The sequence below is a fragment of the Nestor notabilis genome, unplaced genomic scaffold (assembly GCF_000696875.1).
Source record: "Nestor notabilis isolate BGI_N333 unplaced genomic scaffold, ASM69687v1 scaffold13046, whole genome shotgun sequence".
Classification (NCBI taxonomy): Eukaryota; Metazoa; Chordata; class Aves; order Psittaciformes; family Psittacidae; genus Nestor; species Nestor notabilis.
This window is the reverse complement of record NW_009932452.1, coordinates 20,040-37,636: the sequence shown is the minus strand read 5'-3', so window position 1 is coordinate 37,636 and position 17,597 is coordinate 20,040. Positions and strand designations below refer to the sequence as shown.

Here is a 17,597-nt window from a genome sequence, read left to right as displayed (position 1 = left end):
CTCTCTACAACTACCTGAAAGGAGGTTGTACTGAGAGGGGGAGTCAGTCTCTTCTCCCAAGTAACAAGCAATAGGACAAGAGGTAATGGCCTCAAGCTGCACCAGGGGAGGTTTAGATTGGATATTAGGAAAAATTTCTTCCTTGAAAGGGTTGTCAAGTGCTGGAACAGATTGCCCAGGGAAGTGGTGGGGTCACCATCCCTAGAGGTATTTAAAAGACACGTAGATGTGGTGCTGAGGGACATAGTTTAGTGGTGGACTTGGTAGTGTTAAGTTTGCACTTGGACTTCGTGATCTTAAAGGTCTTTCCCAACCTAAATAATTCTGTGAATCTAAAGGTTCCATATTTGATTTACATTATTGTATAGCTCAGTAGTATATTAATGGAGAGTTATATCTAATTGATACAAGCTGTTTCTTGACAGTCAGGGCTTGTTTTGTTAATATATTGAATTTCTTTGCTAAACTAAGGTTAGAATACATCACTGACATTGACCTATGTTTCAGTGACTTCTAGGTGTGAAATTGAATAATTTGAATACTTAGTGTCTTTTTCCCCAATGCTGGAGAAAAAGCATGTATCTGATGGGACTGGCACTCAAATCATAACCAGAAATTATTCTTTGAACTCTTTCAATCTATAATCATTAATCTGAATGTCTGAAATCAACCTGCAACAAGTGTAATGCCTATATCTTTTTCAGAGGTGTCTTGGTGAGACTGGAAGGATGCAGCCATCCTGTTGTTATGAAAGGCTTGTGTGCAGAGTGTGGCCAGGACTTGACTCAGTAAGTATTTTCAACTCTTTCTTTGCCAGCTTCTCCTGGCTTGTGATTAGGGATCCAAGCTCTTCCTTCTCTAATTTCATAGAATCATAGAATGTTTGGGTTAGAAGGGACCTTAAAGCACCGCCAGTTCCAACCCCCTGCCATGGGCAGGGACACCTTCTACTAGATCAGGTTGCTCCAAGCCCCATCCAGCTTGGCCTTGAACACTGCCAGGAGTGAGGCAGCCGCAGCTTCTCTGGCCAACCTCACCAGAAGTGCCAGTACCTCAACACCCTCTTAGGGAAGAACTTCTTCATAATATCTAACCTAAATCTCCCCTCTTTTGGTTTAAAGCCATTCCCCCTTGTCCTTTCACTACCCCTTGCAAAAAGTCCCTCTCCAGCTTTCTTGTAGGCCCCCTTTAGTTACTGGAAGGCTGCTATAAGGCTGCTGTGGTCTTTGCTTCTGTATTCTGAGTCTTAGTAGTTATGAATCATACTTAAAAGGGTAACTGTGGAAAATGTAGATACTACTAGGGAGGAAGAAAAGTATTCATACTGCGTAACATAAGTAGGCCTACTCAGAGTGCTCTTATAAGCAAAGTTGAGAGGGAGTTTCCTCTACAAGTTAAATTTCAGCACAAAACACTTCTCATGTTTTCTTTAAAAAATAATCTGTTGAGATTGGCTTATAAAATTGTTGCTTAAAGCTGGGTGGTCTGAATATATTAATTCTTGATCACATTATTAACAGTGTAATCATTTAATAAAGTGTATTTCTTTACTGAAAAATTGCAGCGTGTAGGCAAGAATCTGTGTTCCTTTTGGATAAATCCAAAATATGAAGACAAAATAGGCAAGTTCTGTGCCACTGTTACAAATGTGTGCACTTTTCCATCCATATATGTCACTGTAGTCACAGAGGCATTATTTAGAACTATACTATTTAGCCATTATAGGGATTCATAACTAGAAATATGGGTGAATAAGGTGTTATGTGGATACTTGAGTTACAGTTCATGTTACAAATTTATGACTTAATAACTGCATGCTCTCTCTCTGTAGAGGTAGTTCTAGGGTAAATTACTACCTTAGGGAGAAAATGTAAAGAGCATGCATACAGACACAGATTCTCATCACAGTGTATCCTACTTTGCTTTTTATTTACTCATAACTGAGGTTGGGAGTTGTAAGGTGTGTCAACAGTGACTTAAATGTGAGTGTTGTACCTGTAGAGGTATAAATAGTTGTGAGGTAGTAGCAGTCTCATTCATATGACCTTGCTTCATTTGTACTGTGTCTGAATGGGAGCTAGCTTGTCTCCAGTGCTTTCAGTTTAAGGTTTAAGAACTGTTTTCAGTTTTGTGTGTGTGTGTGTGTGTGTGTGTGTGTGTGTGTGAAATACTCTTCCATGAAACTAAAGGAATGTAAGCCTTAGGCCAAAAAGAAAGCAAATTCAAAAGATGATTGTATTTCTCTTTTGCTCTGTCTCATTGCTAATACAGTTGGTAAAGAGAATGCTTCTTATGCATATCAAATTACTAATTCAACAGCTGATTTCCAAAGTGGGCTATATAGTAGACTGGATTTTGGCAATAAATGTTGTATGCTTATTTCATTTGCAAGGAAATACTTTGGTTTCATTTTAATTCATATTCGTTATTAAGAACTATTTTGTGACGGTTATCCCATAAACCAGCACAAGTGGACTAAATGTTGAAAATGTTATGCAATATGTAGCCCTGTTAGTGGTTTGGATTATGACTTTTCATTAAAAGTTGACTGTTAATACTTGTTAACAAAGTATTATTTAATAAAATAAGAAACCTAACTGAAAGTTAGGATAGTAGCGAATAGGTCTTTGCCCGCTCTGAATGAATATGTGGTTTGAGGTTTGAATGCAATCACATCTAAATATTGCTATGCTGTTCTTTCATTAAAAATGTAGATAAATTCAGGGTATGCAGTGAATTCAGCTTTCTCAATTAATGTTTCTCTACTTCAGATATCTTCATTTTATACAAAATAGCTTATACATCTGGAAGAATGCGTTAGGTCTGCTGAGCCTACATCAGAAGGCAATTCAAAAGCAAATGTATTAATTGCTTTCCTTGCTTGAAGAAAAGCAAGTATAGCCAGTTCACTGCCAACTTGTTGGGTGTTAGTGGTGCATGCTTTCTGTTAAGTAATTCGTATGCTTATTCAACAAATGGTCTGAAAATAGTTCATCTCTTTTAAAGGCTCATTTAAAATACTATTCAGTGTTGCATATAAAAGGTGTTCTGAACTCTAAAGGGAAGGATGTAAAGTGCTAGAATATGCATGTAAACTTAAGACCAAAGGAAGTACCTGTCTTTTGTTTCCTGGTATCAGTTCTTCCAAGCACTGAAGTGTAGCAAAAGCATATCTGTCTGTGATTGGGTCTGCTTCAGCACGGCACAGTAATACTGTTTTTCCCCAGGTGCTTGCTTGTCATGAACTGAAAACTGGGTGAAGTTTGACTCTGGTTGCAGATCTGATATAAAATCTTGTACGTGGTAGGACAGGTACTTGGGAGAATTAAGAAATGTGCATGCGACATATAGGACAAAACTTGTATGGTAGTATTTTTAATGTTGGTGAACCATAAATGTCATCAAAATTAGATACCACAGTTCCTAATAAATTGATATGTATAAGCTGGAAGCTAGTGGTACTGATGATAGCAGTGAACTTGGTCAGTTTTCAAGGAGTTGCATACTTCTTTGTGTACGCACACACACTTTCTTATATATATTTCACAGTCAAGTGAAGACTTGGTCAGTTTTCAAGGAGTTTCATAGTTCTTTGTGTACGCACACACTTTCTCATATATATATATACACACATATGTACATACACACAAATGAGGATACATATACTGTATGTATTAATATTTATCTGTATATACATGCATCGATACGTGATTATATGGATAGTAAGACTATATATGTGTATAAAATACACATAAAATACAGGCACACACATGTAGTACTTCATTCTGTTTGTGTTGAAGGAAAAAGTATGTATGGGGATTTTTGGATGCTTTTCTTGAGGCAGCATTCATGTGTAAGTCACATAAAGAGTAATTTTGCCTATCCTTTGCTTAAATTTATTTTACAGTCTGGCTTGAAGAAAAGTAGATAATTGCATGCTGAGAGATTGCAGGAAAAAAAATTTTAAATTTGAGCGGCTTGGTGGTTATACTTTGTAACTGTTTTCTAATGCTAATCAATACATAGATGTCTGTTTCATCCTAGTGTCATTTTAATGAAATAATTATACAGAAGCATAACTAATTATGGTGACTTGTACAAGGTTTTTATGGTCAGCTGCTTTAATCTGTGTCCATTTATCCATTTTGTTCAGTAACTTGCATCAGCAAGAATTTGCAAGAAGAGTGTATTATTCAAAATAGTTTTTTGGTGGAGACTAGTTTGATACTCCAGATTTAGTGTTCAATTTCTCACTAAGCTATTACTCTCTCTTTTGATGCTTCTTTTCTCTGCATGATTAGGATACGAAGCAAGAATGGAAAGCAGAATGTGCCATTATCAACAGCAACTGTGTCTATGGTTCACAGTGTCCCAGAACTGAAAGTTAGCTCTGAGGTAAGTACCATCATGTTTTCTTTATCCATACCTTTCACTGTAGCTCTGCTGTTGAGAAGCTTAATTATAGGAGTGTTTTCAATGTTGTGTATACTTAATACAGAAAGTTTGGCTTCCCTCCGAGGAGGAATTTGGTGTCAAGCATCAGTAGCCCAGGAGTTTTGTGTGTTTACCCTGCTGCAGATTGGTTGTTATCAGGTTTATAGTGTTCTTTTAGAGCTCTGCACTGAAAAGATGATGCTTTTGTGACAGCAGCCTCAGAATTATTATTTCAATGTTTTTGTCTCTAAGAATGAGCAGTTTGTGTCAAGTTCAGATTCCAGTAGCTGAACCGTGTTCAAAGCTTACAATGTGGTACTTCCAAGGTTTGGAAACATGCACAAGAGGAGTAGACTTCGACTCAGATTTAACAAAGTCTTTGATATCAAGGCCCATGCAGAAGTATGTAATCTAATTACTTGTGTCTGAAGGCATTTATTCTTTAATCTTAGACTGTCAATTATATTAATTTTTGTTATTAGCGGTTTCAGTTTTATACTCAGCCTAGTGTTGTGAGCTGTAGTATACCTAGTTGATACAAAATTGCAAGTTTTCGGACCTAGTGATGAACACGTCCTTTGTGTACCCCAAAGCTACTACTGTTTCCTCCCAAGACTCCTGGCTTTGGATTAATTCAGTGGTTACTTACTAACTTTGAAAGTAATTGAGTTTATCAATTCCGAGAGTTACTAGTGTCTCTAAGATCTGAGAGTAGACTTTGGGAGTTACTTTTTTCTGTGGAAAAAATGCTGACAAAGCTGCCATCACTACAGTTATGTTGAAGTGTCATTTCTTACACAGTTCATTTGTAGCAGACCTTCTTAAGTTTACAGTGCACAAAAGGCAATAAATCTAATTTTATTTCCTCTAAGCTTAGTTATGAATATTTTGTTACAGCAAGCTGAGCAGCTGGGAAGAGAAGATCAACAGCGACTACATCGAAATCGGAAACTGGTGCTCATGGTAGATTTGGATCAGACATTGATCCATACTACAGAACAGCACTGCCAACAAATGTCTAATAAGGTAAGTATTTGGTGTTAACCTTCAAACCAAAGTAACAACAGGAATATTTCTAACAATATTTTAATGATGGTTCTTCAAGAAAACATTCCATGATTAGGTGAAATTGTAGTTGAAGACTAACAGAAAATGAGAAACAAGTCTTCTGAAATATATTCCTTTTTTTCTCTGCATTTATATTGATGGTTTGTTTTCTTCCGTTTATGCTTTCCTGCGCTTTTCCATTCTAATCACTTTGAGAAGTTTAAGGTAGCTATTTTTAATCTCTGCTTTCCTTCCTCTACAATTCACAAGCTGAGTACTCATTACTGAGACTTTTTTTTTTTTTCCCCCCTCCAAGTCTGAGGTGGATATAGTGAATTGCTGATTGAAGTCCCTCTTTGGATAATCCTGGTATCCAGGATTATCCTGGATGTTACTACATCTGTCATTCCTTGAATATGTCTAGGGATTTTTCTTTCTTCAATTTTTTTTTTTGGAGGGGGAGAGGGGAGTTTGAGTGTTGCTGTTTAATTCTTCATGAAACATTTGTCATTGAACTGATAGGGATTATTGGCTTGTAATATTTCCAGTTTGGAAACCTAAAAAAAAAAAAAAGCATGTTAGAATGTCTCTACAGTGTCTTGTAAAGGAGGATGCAAATTCAAACTTGTCATGCAAACTGCAGCTGCTTAGTTCCTCTTTCTCCTCTTGCCATTCTTGCGTGTCCAGTAGGTTCAACATGTGTTAACACCTGCTAGCAAAAAGCAAGCTGTAAATGTACTTTGCAACTGAGAAGAAAAGGAACAGTGAATGTTCAGCTTGAAGATTAAAAACCTGTCTATTTGAAAGGCTATGTCTTCATCTGTATAAATAAATGGTTTAAAGAAAAACATTTTTTAAAGATTGTGAGATTTTTATCTGGGATCTTTATCTGCAAACTTCCTTCCTGGTTTGCTATCTGATGGTATGTTTCCATAGACATAATATTTTTTTGTCCAACAAAGTCTTTCTCTGAGCCAAATATGTACTTGAACTCATCTGAGTGAAGTTCACTGAATAGTACTGATTGGATTGAGATCCTGAACTTTCTGAGAAATTTCTCAAGTTGCTTTGTTCAGATTGGTTTGCCATAAGTAAAGATTTGAATGGAAGTCACCTCGATCATAAACTCTTTCAAATGCAGGAAGGTACACTGGAAACTTTTGTGTTGGACTGCCTGGCACAGAGCAAAAATGTGCTTTGAGTTTTATTCTTCCACATAGTCTTTGTGGCTAAAACTTGCTTTAGCCTTGTCAGCCCAAATAAAATTAGTGGAAGTGATGGAAGAGGGAATAGCGCTTCTGGAATGCTGGCATTTTTGTTTGGTATTTTGATAATATGAAACATGCTTTTTCTTCTAGGGAATATTTCATTTCCAGTTAGGTCGAGGTGAGCCTATGCTGCATACTCGTTTGCGTCCTCATTGTAAGGAATTCCTGGAAAAAATTGCCAAGCTGTATGAATTACATGTTTTTACTTTTGGCAGCAGACTGTATGCACATACAATTGCAGGTGAGTAGCATGTTACACTTAACAATATTTACGTAATCAGGCTTTATACTCATAAAACTAGTTTTCTTTCTTTGATTGCTTTCAAGTATTTGTTCTTCGTTTTGTGCAAAAACACTTCCTAGATATTTCAGTAAACAGAATTCTTGGTTCACTTACAAGGCAGTGCCTGTATGGCCTGTAATTTTAGCAATAATCCTTTTCTTCCTATCAGACATGCTTTTTTTTCTTCCCTTATGCTTAGAGAATCAGACTGTGGCATGACAACTAGTGCCTTCCTATTCAGTTAAGAAATTATGTTGATGGGCTCTAAAAATGATCTGCACATCACTTGTCTTAAAATCTAAAGTAATAATTCCATAAAAATCAACAACATGAAATTCTCTCTTCCTGTGGGGAACATACCCCCCCCACACATACACCCAAATACACCCTGCTGTTCCCTTTCACCAAAGGAAGTTTGGGTGCTATAGATCAATTTACAGAAGTTCTATTTGTGTTCTGGAGCTGAGATGTGCTTATTTGAGGAAAAGCACAGATCTAGCAGCATTTTCACATACTTTTCCTCAAGAATGTAGAAGTGTTTTCTCTTACTAACTGAAAACTTTTATTTAAATTATAGCAATAGTAGTCTGTGGTGTGGGTCACTGGCTGAAATGCTTTTGTGTTTCCAGCAAGCATAAAAGGAACCTACCCTGTTGTGAAAATGTATGGGTCAAATTCATCTTAGGCGTGTGACCCTGTGTTTAAACTGTAAAATTGACTTTCAGTCCCTTGACAGAACAGCATTTTCAGTGCAGACTTTCATTTATGAAGTCTGTCAGACTAACATAGTATAATTCACAATGTTTTAAGTTATGACTCTGCATGTCAGACTGTCCTTGCTGATCTTCTGTGTCTCCTAGCTTTTTTTGTCTTTCATAGCTGCTTTTTTTGTGTCATGTTGCCACAAGTGCATTGAGCAATGCTATCCCAATGATCCCACTTCTTGGCAAGAAAGGAAGATTCCAAATTAGTTAAATAGCTAACTATTCGAGTTAACTCTAGAGCAGTTTAGAAAAGAATTGTATAAATAGAGAAGTTTTCATGCATGTTAAACAAGCCAGAGAAGATGCTTATAATAACAGAATTCTCTAATCAGAAAGTGGTATCTGCTTGTGGTCTCCAGCTAATTTTCCTTGAAAGTTCAGGAGAGACATATCCCGTCCTGCCCATCCAAGTGAACATTTCTACATTACTTACTATTTCCTGACTGAGAAGAATCTTCTTAAAGCTTTGTCAGTCTTGCTGTTGGGTTATATGTTGTTTACTGCTAATGCGTTAACACTTTTGTACCTTGCTGTCCTCCTTGGGGTGGTTATTTCTTGTGTAGCAAAAGGGGAATGGTTTTCTTACATGCTAGGTCTAAATAACTGACAAAAGAAAGTAGGTGGGCAAGATTCCTTACTAGGATCTATGTGCCAAAAAACTGCATGTGGCTTAAGGTCAGAAGATGTCAGAAGACATATAGCAAATAAGCTTCAGAGCCAGGGAGAAGAGTGAATTGCAGACATAGTTAACTCATAATACGTACGTGCTTCCCCAGTGATTGATCATCTCTCAATGTCTGATTCAGTCATGTGTTTGCTCACTTTAATCTCTGACCTAAAATTTTGATTACCCTGCAGTCCCCATGCTGGCACAGGCTGGCATGTGTAATGTGACAGGCCTATTTGTGTTCATCATACTTGAGCTGCTCCATCTGTTACATGGAGGAAATAGCCATCAAATGAGCAAATTAGGGTATTGCTGCTTCCTGACATCCCCAGCCTTCTGGATTTTTGCCTGAAGCTGTCTAACCTCATCAAAAGTGTTCAAACTGCAAATGGATAGTTTCAGATGAAATATGTTGCTATGGAGAAACAGTTGATTCAGCCTTTGGTCCATATACTTGCCTGTGTAACCTAGATGCAGTAAGAGAGAAATGTATAGCTAATACATACAGAGAACACTTGATGGCAGTATTGGTTAAATGATATATCAGAGAGTTGTCAGTCTGATATCTTACTGTTATCCCTCTGTTACGTAAAAGAAGGACTTGTAATAAAGAATCTTTGCTCGCAAGAAAAAGGTTATGTTGTTAGGTCCTCCATATGCATCCTAGATTTCTTTGTGAAATTAGGTTCTCCATATAGGACCTATAGGACTATAGTCCTCCATTTCTTGGTGAAATCTAGACACTGAGCTGCTCCTTGCATGTTCTAGAAGGCTTTTTGCTCATTTTGCAAACAGATGGCAGAGGTCCTTTTCTCTCATCCCAAGCAGACTCGTATCAGCTGTTAAGTGGCATTAGCTGATATTTGTAAACACCATCTATATCTGCCTGAAGTAGTTTATACTAAACCCTTTCTTAGTTTGACACATTTACAAAGTGGTATCATGTAGTATGGTTGTAAAGATGAGGTTTTGGATTTTATCTAGAGTCTCCTTTAGTATTTCTCTTATAAATAATTACTTTGACCAATTGATACTTGATTTTTTTACCTACTCTACACCAGAGAAGTTCAGTGTATTTAATACTGAAGCTGGCTTAAATGATGTTGTAAAAGCCAACGCAACTGTGAATTTTGAGTTCAGAGGCCACTAGGCAACAATAATGCAATGTGAAACCACTCTTAAGATTCCTAGTAGAGTTTAGAAAGTAGGATTAATTTGAGAACATTCATACGTATGGTTTGTTACAGCAAGTATATTACAATATGCATTTCAAGAAATAATTGACAAGAATATGTGTGTATGTAATCACCAGTGTCTGAAGGTCTCTAATGAAAGATTGAGTCAGCAGTTCTTTCCAGGTTCTAAAGTAGGACCTGAAGTAGAATTGGAGATGACTTTCAGTTTTAAATTTATTTTTAAAAGGACTTCTTCAAATTATGTTGGATCCTACTGTTACATCACTCCTACTGGGAAATACTGTTTAGCTCAATCTGTCTGTAAGATCTGAGACTTCCCCAATATGAGTTATTTGCTTTTGAACATTGCATCTTGTGATGTTTTTTTAGCTTAACCTTACAAGTCGTACTTACAAGTTTGCTTTTGTAACAGTCAATGTAAGATCAGGTAACACAGCTAGATAAGCCTGTATGTGCAAAGACACAGTCTGAGGTACTGGAAAGCACACAGCTGGGGGGAACAGTCTCTGGTAGGTGAGTCAACTGAATAGTCCCTCATAATATTTCAGTCAAAGGATAATGATAGTGACTTCAGTTTTTTCAAGAAACTGCTTAGAGGTGTACTTAGCACATTGTCTAATTCTTGGGACTAAATGGAAGCTCAGTTTTGATTTGAAACTGCAAGTCTGTGTTCAGTCATTTTGACTTCTACTAAAGGCTTTAATTTTTTTAAATGTGCTTACAAAATGAGAAATTCATCAACATTTATCCTTTTGCTGGAATATTTTGTGCAACCTGATACTTCTTCATTTAAAAAAAAAAAAAAAGGAAAACCATTAAGAAGATTCATTATCAACACTCAGTAAACTAAGTGAAAAATGACTGATCACTTTTCAAGGCATGGTGGTCGGAAACGGATAGAAATAAATAAATGAAACAATGTTAAGAGTACAAGTTGGGAACACTTTCACTGTTTCTGTATACTTAATGAGTTCATACACAAACGTTTTTATTGCTCTGGAGTCATAGAAAATGGTAACAAAATGCCCCAACAGAAAAATAACATCATCAAAACAGATGCTTTTTTGGTGTATCTGTATCGACTTTTATTAAAGAAAAAGCCACCAGTGTTTTGTGACGGTATCATCAATTTGAAACCTGTGGCTTCATTATTAAAGGTTAATATCCAAACAGTGTGCTATTGTAAATTCTAAGTGTTTTAATGTATAGGTTGTGAAAAGATTTTTATTTTGAAGGTAGTAGATTTTTTCATAATAAGGGTTTCCCAGTTCTTGTTGCTGAAAGCAGCCTAATACTGTTTGTTTTTTTTTTTTTTTTAATAAAGAAGTTAAATCTTATACTTTACTTAGTTTTATCTTGGAGGGTGTATCAGCATCTACTTATTTTTAATGTGAAGTTTTTATTTCTTCAGGTATATTCTATTTGCAGTCATAAACCAATTAAAGCTTTATGATTTAAGTAACAGTATGTTATGTAGCCACTAGTTGTCTTGCTTGCTCTTGCATGGAGCAGAATCGTAGAATAGTTTGGGCTGGAAGAGACCTTCAAAGGCCATCTAGTCCAATCCCCCTGCAGGGGCATCTTTAACTAGATCAGGTCCTCTGCTTCCACTGATATTCCAGTTATGTCTTCCGGAGTCACTAAATAGGTTAGTGAATAGCCAATATAGCTTTTTCAAAATTTAAAGATGATATTAACATACTGTCGAAGAAAACAAATTATGTGTGATAAATACCTGCCATTCCCCTGAAATGCGAGTACATCAGGGTTATGTCTGTTGTATTGATTCAGTTGGCTAGGCAACATCCAAGAGAAAGCAAAGAGTTTTAAGACATGGTCTTTAAATGACCAGTGCTATTTTCCATATTCTTATTCAAGTAGCTTAGCTTTGAAAGACCCTATTCTCTTAAGATGGGCTTTTATCTGTGTGGGTACATCTGTAGTGAGCTGTATCATCACTGCATTTTTAGTGAATTATCAAAGAGGGAAAAAGTATTTAAATTAGGTCTTTACCAAAGCATTATTGAAAAGCTCCAGAACATTACCTCATTTCTAATGCCTGGCAGTCAGGGTTTCTGTGCTTGGGCTTTCTTAGTTCAGCTTCCCTTTTCTTGCACTTTTAGCTAGACAAGACTGCAAATAAATGCCTCATTGTGGTTTCACCGTTTTATCAGTGCGCATCTGTCCAATTTAGTGTGGAGTGTCCCTGTGTATTCAGAGAATAGAATACAGAAGAGAATTTGTTGGGGAGAACAGCAACTTTTATGACAGCTTATGTAGTTTGTCAAAATATCTGTGTATATGGCAATAAATCTTTGTAGCTAATTCTCTCAATTCATTATGCCTAGGTACTGCAAGGGTCTCACTACAGGGGATGATTCTACGAGTTTGCAGGAATTCTTAAGCATAGCCGGGTGAGTTAAGGTTGAACCTCTGTCCTTAACTCGGAATTTTCTTGCTTTTATGGGTTTTAAGTTATTCCAATTACACATTAATATTAACTACATAGAGGATCAACTTTTCAGAAGTGATGGCTGATTTTTTTATTTTTTTTTCCTTTTTTATACCTTCTGTTTTTGAAGACCCAGCCTAAACATACTCCTGGGAGCTGGACTTCTAAAAGGAGTTGAACATGTGTTCTTTGCAAGTCTCAAAACTCCTCCTTGAAAGAAAATTAAAGTTGGTCCTTGAAATCTATAGACATTTTGCACTTTGTTTCTGGCTGTTAAGATAGCCACCATTTAAGATAAAAAAAAAAACAAACCTTTAAAAAGTTGTCCCAGATAAGTATTGACTGCCTTGTATTAATCAAAAAATGAGAACTTAATGCTAAATTCAACACAAATTCAATAAAATGAAAAATTCAGATTAGCATGTAAGATGTCAGTTTCTTTCTGAGCAATTACGTGGCTGTGATCTGCTCATGAAGTTGAACTTCATTACTAGACACTAGGTTCAGAAGCATGTGCATGTGTGTTTGTACACCCAAGTCACCATTTTCCTAAATAATGGCATTTTATATTGATTTTAAGATCAGATAGCACAGCTTCTCTTGGTTTGTTTTTGGTTTGTTTTTGGTTTTTGTGGGTTGTTTTTTTCGTTGGTTTTTTTTTTTTTCCTCCCTGAGTGTAGTCAGAACAGTTACTGCAGCTAGGCCTAAATATTTCTAGGAATCCCAGGATATATTCATTATGTGTAAATGTATTAAAGTAGTTTTTAGAGGTACAACTTAAAACCTACAAATGCAAGAGATCCGGCTGAAACTGTCCCTTAACTTGCCCATTGTGCTTAAGTATTGCAGCACATTGCCGACTCTTGTGAGACTTCTCTGCAGTCCCTAGGCATAATGAGCTAAGGAGAGCATTTAGCTTTAACGAACCACCTGTAGAGAGGTAAATGTAAGTTGCAAAAATCATGTGTATCTATTATCTGCTGTATCTCTTCCAGCCTAATTTATGTGGCTGTCACAAATTTAGTTCTCTTACTTTCAATTTTGGTGCTATGTTGAAAGAAAATGAGATGGGATTTCTAAAATTAATCCCATTGCATTAGTTACAAATACTTGATCCACTCTGCTTACCCTTTCCCCCATATAATGCCTCATACCTTAGAATTGTCTGTTAGTTAAACTGCTGTGGCATTGATTAAAAATAACTGAATTATTTAGAATGTAAGCGAGGAACAAACATATTGAACATTAACTTTTCAATTTCTTCTTTCAAAAGGATTTTTGGACCCTGAAAAGAAGCTGTTTTCCCATCGAATATTGTCAAGGGATGAATGTATTGATCCATTTTCTAAAACTGGGAATCTTAGGTATGTATATGGGTCTTACGCATTAAACAAAACAGGACAACAAAGACAGAATATGCTCAATATAATAAAAATCACTCCCTCTGTACATAACATGTTTATAGTCCTCCTTTATCTGCTTCTTAAATATCAACATGGTCTCCATAAAACTGAGGTGTTAGGTATTGCAGCATTTAATCTAGTTAATGTGTTCTGTGGTAGTAGAACAGTAAGAATTTGAAGCAATGGCATCATGTATTTGCTTACACTTTTCTTGTAGTAACTTAACCATGTTTCCATTTTATTATTCAAGGCTTGTGGTCTTGTTTGATGACTTGTATGTTGCATGGGGTTTTTTGTTTGGTGTTTTTTTGGGTTTGTTTTTTGGGTTTTTTAGTTAAACCAAAATTCTCGTTTGTGGTCAATTCATATTTCAGTGTCTAGTATTCTGGCTTTCAAATATGCTATACATCTAGCAGCTTCTGTGGTCCCATGTTTCTTGAAATTAGGGCATCTAGAGCCTTGAATTAATATTCTAGTCTAAATTCAGGTTCTGATTTTTTTAAGGTTTAAAAAACAAGATTTTTTTTCCCTATAAGGGAGATATATTTAGTATTTCATAAGACTAAATAAAAAATTATTTCCAGCTGACCATAGCAAGTAAGAAGTTTGATTTTTTTGTTGGAGTTTTTTGGGGGGGGGTTGTGTGTGTGTATTTTGGATATTTTTCTCTTTTTCTCTTGATCTGTTTTCATGTGCATGTGTATATAAAGTACTCTACCCCCTCCTCCTCAGTGATGTAAGTATTAGTACTTTTTGCTTCCATTGTCCTGGATTGAATGAGTCTGCTCTTTAAAAAACTGTTCTTTTGTCTTTGCTATATATACGTGTGTATATATATATATGTAGATAGTGTATTGACCATGTATATCATTGGCTTTGGGCTATTAGTTGACCTAAACTGTGAAAACTAGGTTGAAATGTTGTAATGTTTTGTTCTTGCAGAGGTTTGTTGGTTCCTGCTTCTAGCCTCTGGAACAGAGATTTAAAAACAGCTGTTTCCTTTTTCTATTAACTTTAATTAGTAAGCTGATCTACTTGTATCATGTCCTGCAAACATAATTGTAACAAACCAGAACACCAAGAAACTGCTTTCATTGATAGTATTAATTTCTAAAACCGAATTAATTTTATCAACTGATTTGTCTCTTAGAGATCTCTTTCCATGCGGGGATTCAATGGTTTGCATCATTGATGATAGAGAGGACGTTTGGAAGTTTGCGCCCAATTTGATAACCGTGAAGAAATATGTATACTTTCAGGGGATAGGAGATATTAATGCACCTCCTGGACCAAGAGAAATTCAAATGAAGAAGAAAGGTAATTATATATATTTTTTTAAACCACTTTCACAAGTTATTTTTCACCTTTCAAATATGTTTGATGGAAGTCATTGTGGTGATCTTACTAGTATTGCTGTTCCAATCCTATGTTATTGTAGTCAACAGAGTGCTCCTGCAGCATGAGTGCAAGTAGCTTAGTAAAACTTGGCTGTTGTTGTTCATAGCTTTCTTTTTGATGGATGATCACAGCAAAAGGGTGGTACTGGTAAATAGCATTATTGCTGGAGAGCTGATTTGGCAATACAACAAATTCAAAAACAAGTAGAGGAGAGCAATTTCTCTCCTTATTCTCTGTGTAAAATAAGGCACAGAGAAAAATAACTCTTTTTTTCCTCTCTGTAGGTTTCTCCTTCTTGTTCTCCTTCCCTGCCCCACTTCGAAGCAATAGTTAATAAACTCTGTTCTTAACTTAGAGCTGAGAATGAGTATTTTGATCCTTCTTAACCTCCCTGCCTAAATCATGCTGCAGTAGTTCCATTGCCCTGAGGTGTAATCGTAAAACTCATGCTAAAAGATAAATCCTTTCATGTTTGCATAGTTAACAAATAATTACTGATGTCCCCTGTGATTTTTTTTTTTTTAATGGAAAAGCTACTTAAACAGCATCTTTACAACAGTGAAGTTTGATAGGTTTGCCTGTTTTAGTTCGTTCTTGTAATCATTGACACCTAAAGTATCTTAACTTTTGAATAAGCCTCTCAATTCTAAACATAATGATTTCTAACTGCATATGTAAACCGTGTGTTTAAGGAAAAAGAAAATTCAATTTTGATTAAACCTGAAAAAGAGAAAATATGTACAGGTTTTATTTCTATCTTTTCTGTGTTTTAGTAAACTACTCTACAAAACCAGAGGCACTGGATTCAGCAGTGACATCAGCAAAAGATGCTGAAGAAATAAAGAGTGTTATATGTGTAGAAGAGCAAAGCAATGGTCTCAAGAAAACTACAAAGGACTCTTGCACTGCAAATGGAAGTACTTCTGTAAGCAGTGAAATATCTGACTGCGATATGAACTCTCACGATGAAGTCACTGCCCAGGACACCTTAAATGATAGCACTGATCACAAAGTGGACAGTGAGGTCACTAATGATTTGACAAATAGAAAAGAATCCCAGATTTCTTCAGAACAAGATGATAGAACAGCGACAGAGAAGCAGCAAACCCAGGACAAGACAACAAATGACTTGGACTTTGAATTGTCTAGTGACAGTGAAAGTGATGGTGGATTGGATACCAAAAAGTCATCCACTTCTGTGTCAGATAGTGAGAATGAGGAAAAGAGAAGCTGGAAGAAATCCAAACAACCTCTGCAGGATGAAAATTTGCAGAAAGGGAGTTGCATTGATGTGAGTGAGAAAAAAGATGGTCTCATGAACCATTCTGGGGATGCACAATCTCTACCTAGTGAAAATATTAATGACAAAACTGATCTTGAAGCACAAGAAGAAAGTGAACAGGAAAGTCTTTCTGATTTAGGAAATGGGTGTGCAGACAAGAAAGAAGCTGAGACAGAGTCTCAGAATAGTGAACAATCTGGAATTACAATGGGTGAGTCCTTAGATCAAAGTATGGAGGAAGAAGAGGAGGAAGATGATACAGATGATGATGACCATTTAATTTACCTTGAAGAGATCCTTGTGCGGGTTCACACTGATTATTACACAAAGTATGATAAATACCTGAAAAAAGAGATTGAGGAAATTCCAGATATCAGAAAAATAGTACCAGAACTGAAAAGTAAAGTGTTGGCAGATGTAACCATAATATTTAGCGGACTCTACCCAACAAACTTTCCCATTGAGAAGACACGGGAACACTATCATGCCACCGCACTTGGAGCTAAAATTGTGAAGAATCTAGTACTGAGTGCTGATGATCCTGACAAAGCAACGCATCTCATTGCAGCAAGGACAGGTAGGCATATGAGACAAGTTTTCCATCAGCTTTTTTCCTGTTTCAGTTCATTCATGCCTTGAGTTTTGTTTTTATATAATGTACAGGCTTTAATGTAACTGAAATTAGGATTTAAATTAAAGGAAAGTTTCTTCTTGAAACAAGTTAGAAGCCTTTTTTTAAAGGCTTTTTTTCCTTTTTTTGATCAAGTGTGGCTCTTAACTGTTGAAAGGATGACCTGCTAAATAACCTCTGAGATAGCATGTCATGTCTTGCTTCTCGGTTGAGAGTCGGTGATACTGAGTCTTTTGACTGTTAAAGATGTTGAATATAAACTTTAACATTCATTTCAGAGAAAAGCTTATTACGGTCTTGCTGTAAAGTTACAGGAATGCTTGCTTTCTTGGTTTCTGAGATTTCAGCTCTCATGGTTCAGTTTCACTTTGTATGGAATTCAAACAAATTACCTTGAAACTAGAATCTAATGGTAGCCTGTCCCTGCTCCATGTGTAGCCTGTATGTCTTTTATCATGAAGAGACAATATAATTTTCATGTTTTTCCAATTTCAAATCTTAAAATGCTTAATTTCAAAGTTCCTTTGTCTAACTTACACTAGGTGGCTTCTGAATCTAGTTGTACGGAAGTTGCAACTGTTGTATGATGGTGTAAAATTGATAAGATAAATGTAAATGAGACCCTCCCAAACATACACATTTCTCTAGATGAAAAAAGCTGGATAGCATTATGTTAGGGAATATGGCATGTTATAATGAGAAGCAGTTAAGGCTTTTTTTATTTTTTCTTTCCCCTGCTTGTTTTTAGAGTCTACAGTCGGGGGGGGGGGGG

At 36.2% G+C, this 17,597-nt stretch overlaps 1 protein-coding gene across 1 annotated transcript in view; it reads left to right on the top strand.

The window, feature by feature from the left end:
- Positions 1-711: 711 nt before the first annotated feature.
- CTDP1 (CTD (carboxy-terminal domain, RNA polymerase II, polypeptide A) phosphatase, subunit 1) overlaps positions 712-17,597 on the top strand; it is a gene marked incomplete at its 3' end in the record, with an annotated part of 32,404 nt that continues 15,518 nt past the window's right edge. Inside the window, exons 1-7 of the mRNA XM_010016405.1 lie at positions 712-788; positions 4,302-4,395; positions 5,332-5,460; positions 6,840-6,990; positions 13,385-13,475; positions 14,665-14,831; positions 15,686-16,771. Of these exons, the coding sequence (XP_010014707.1) occupies positions 748-788; positions 4,302-4,395; positions 5,332-5,460; positions 6,840-6,990; positions 13,385-13,475; positions 14,665-14,831; positions 15,686-16,771 (1,759 nt within the window). The remainder of the gene's footprint in view (positions 789-4,301; positions 4,396-5,331; positions 5,461-6,839; positions 6,991-13,384; positions 13,476-14,664; positions 14,832-15,685; positions 16,772-17,597) is intronic.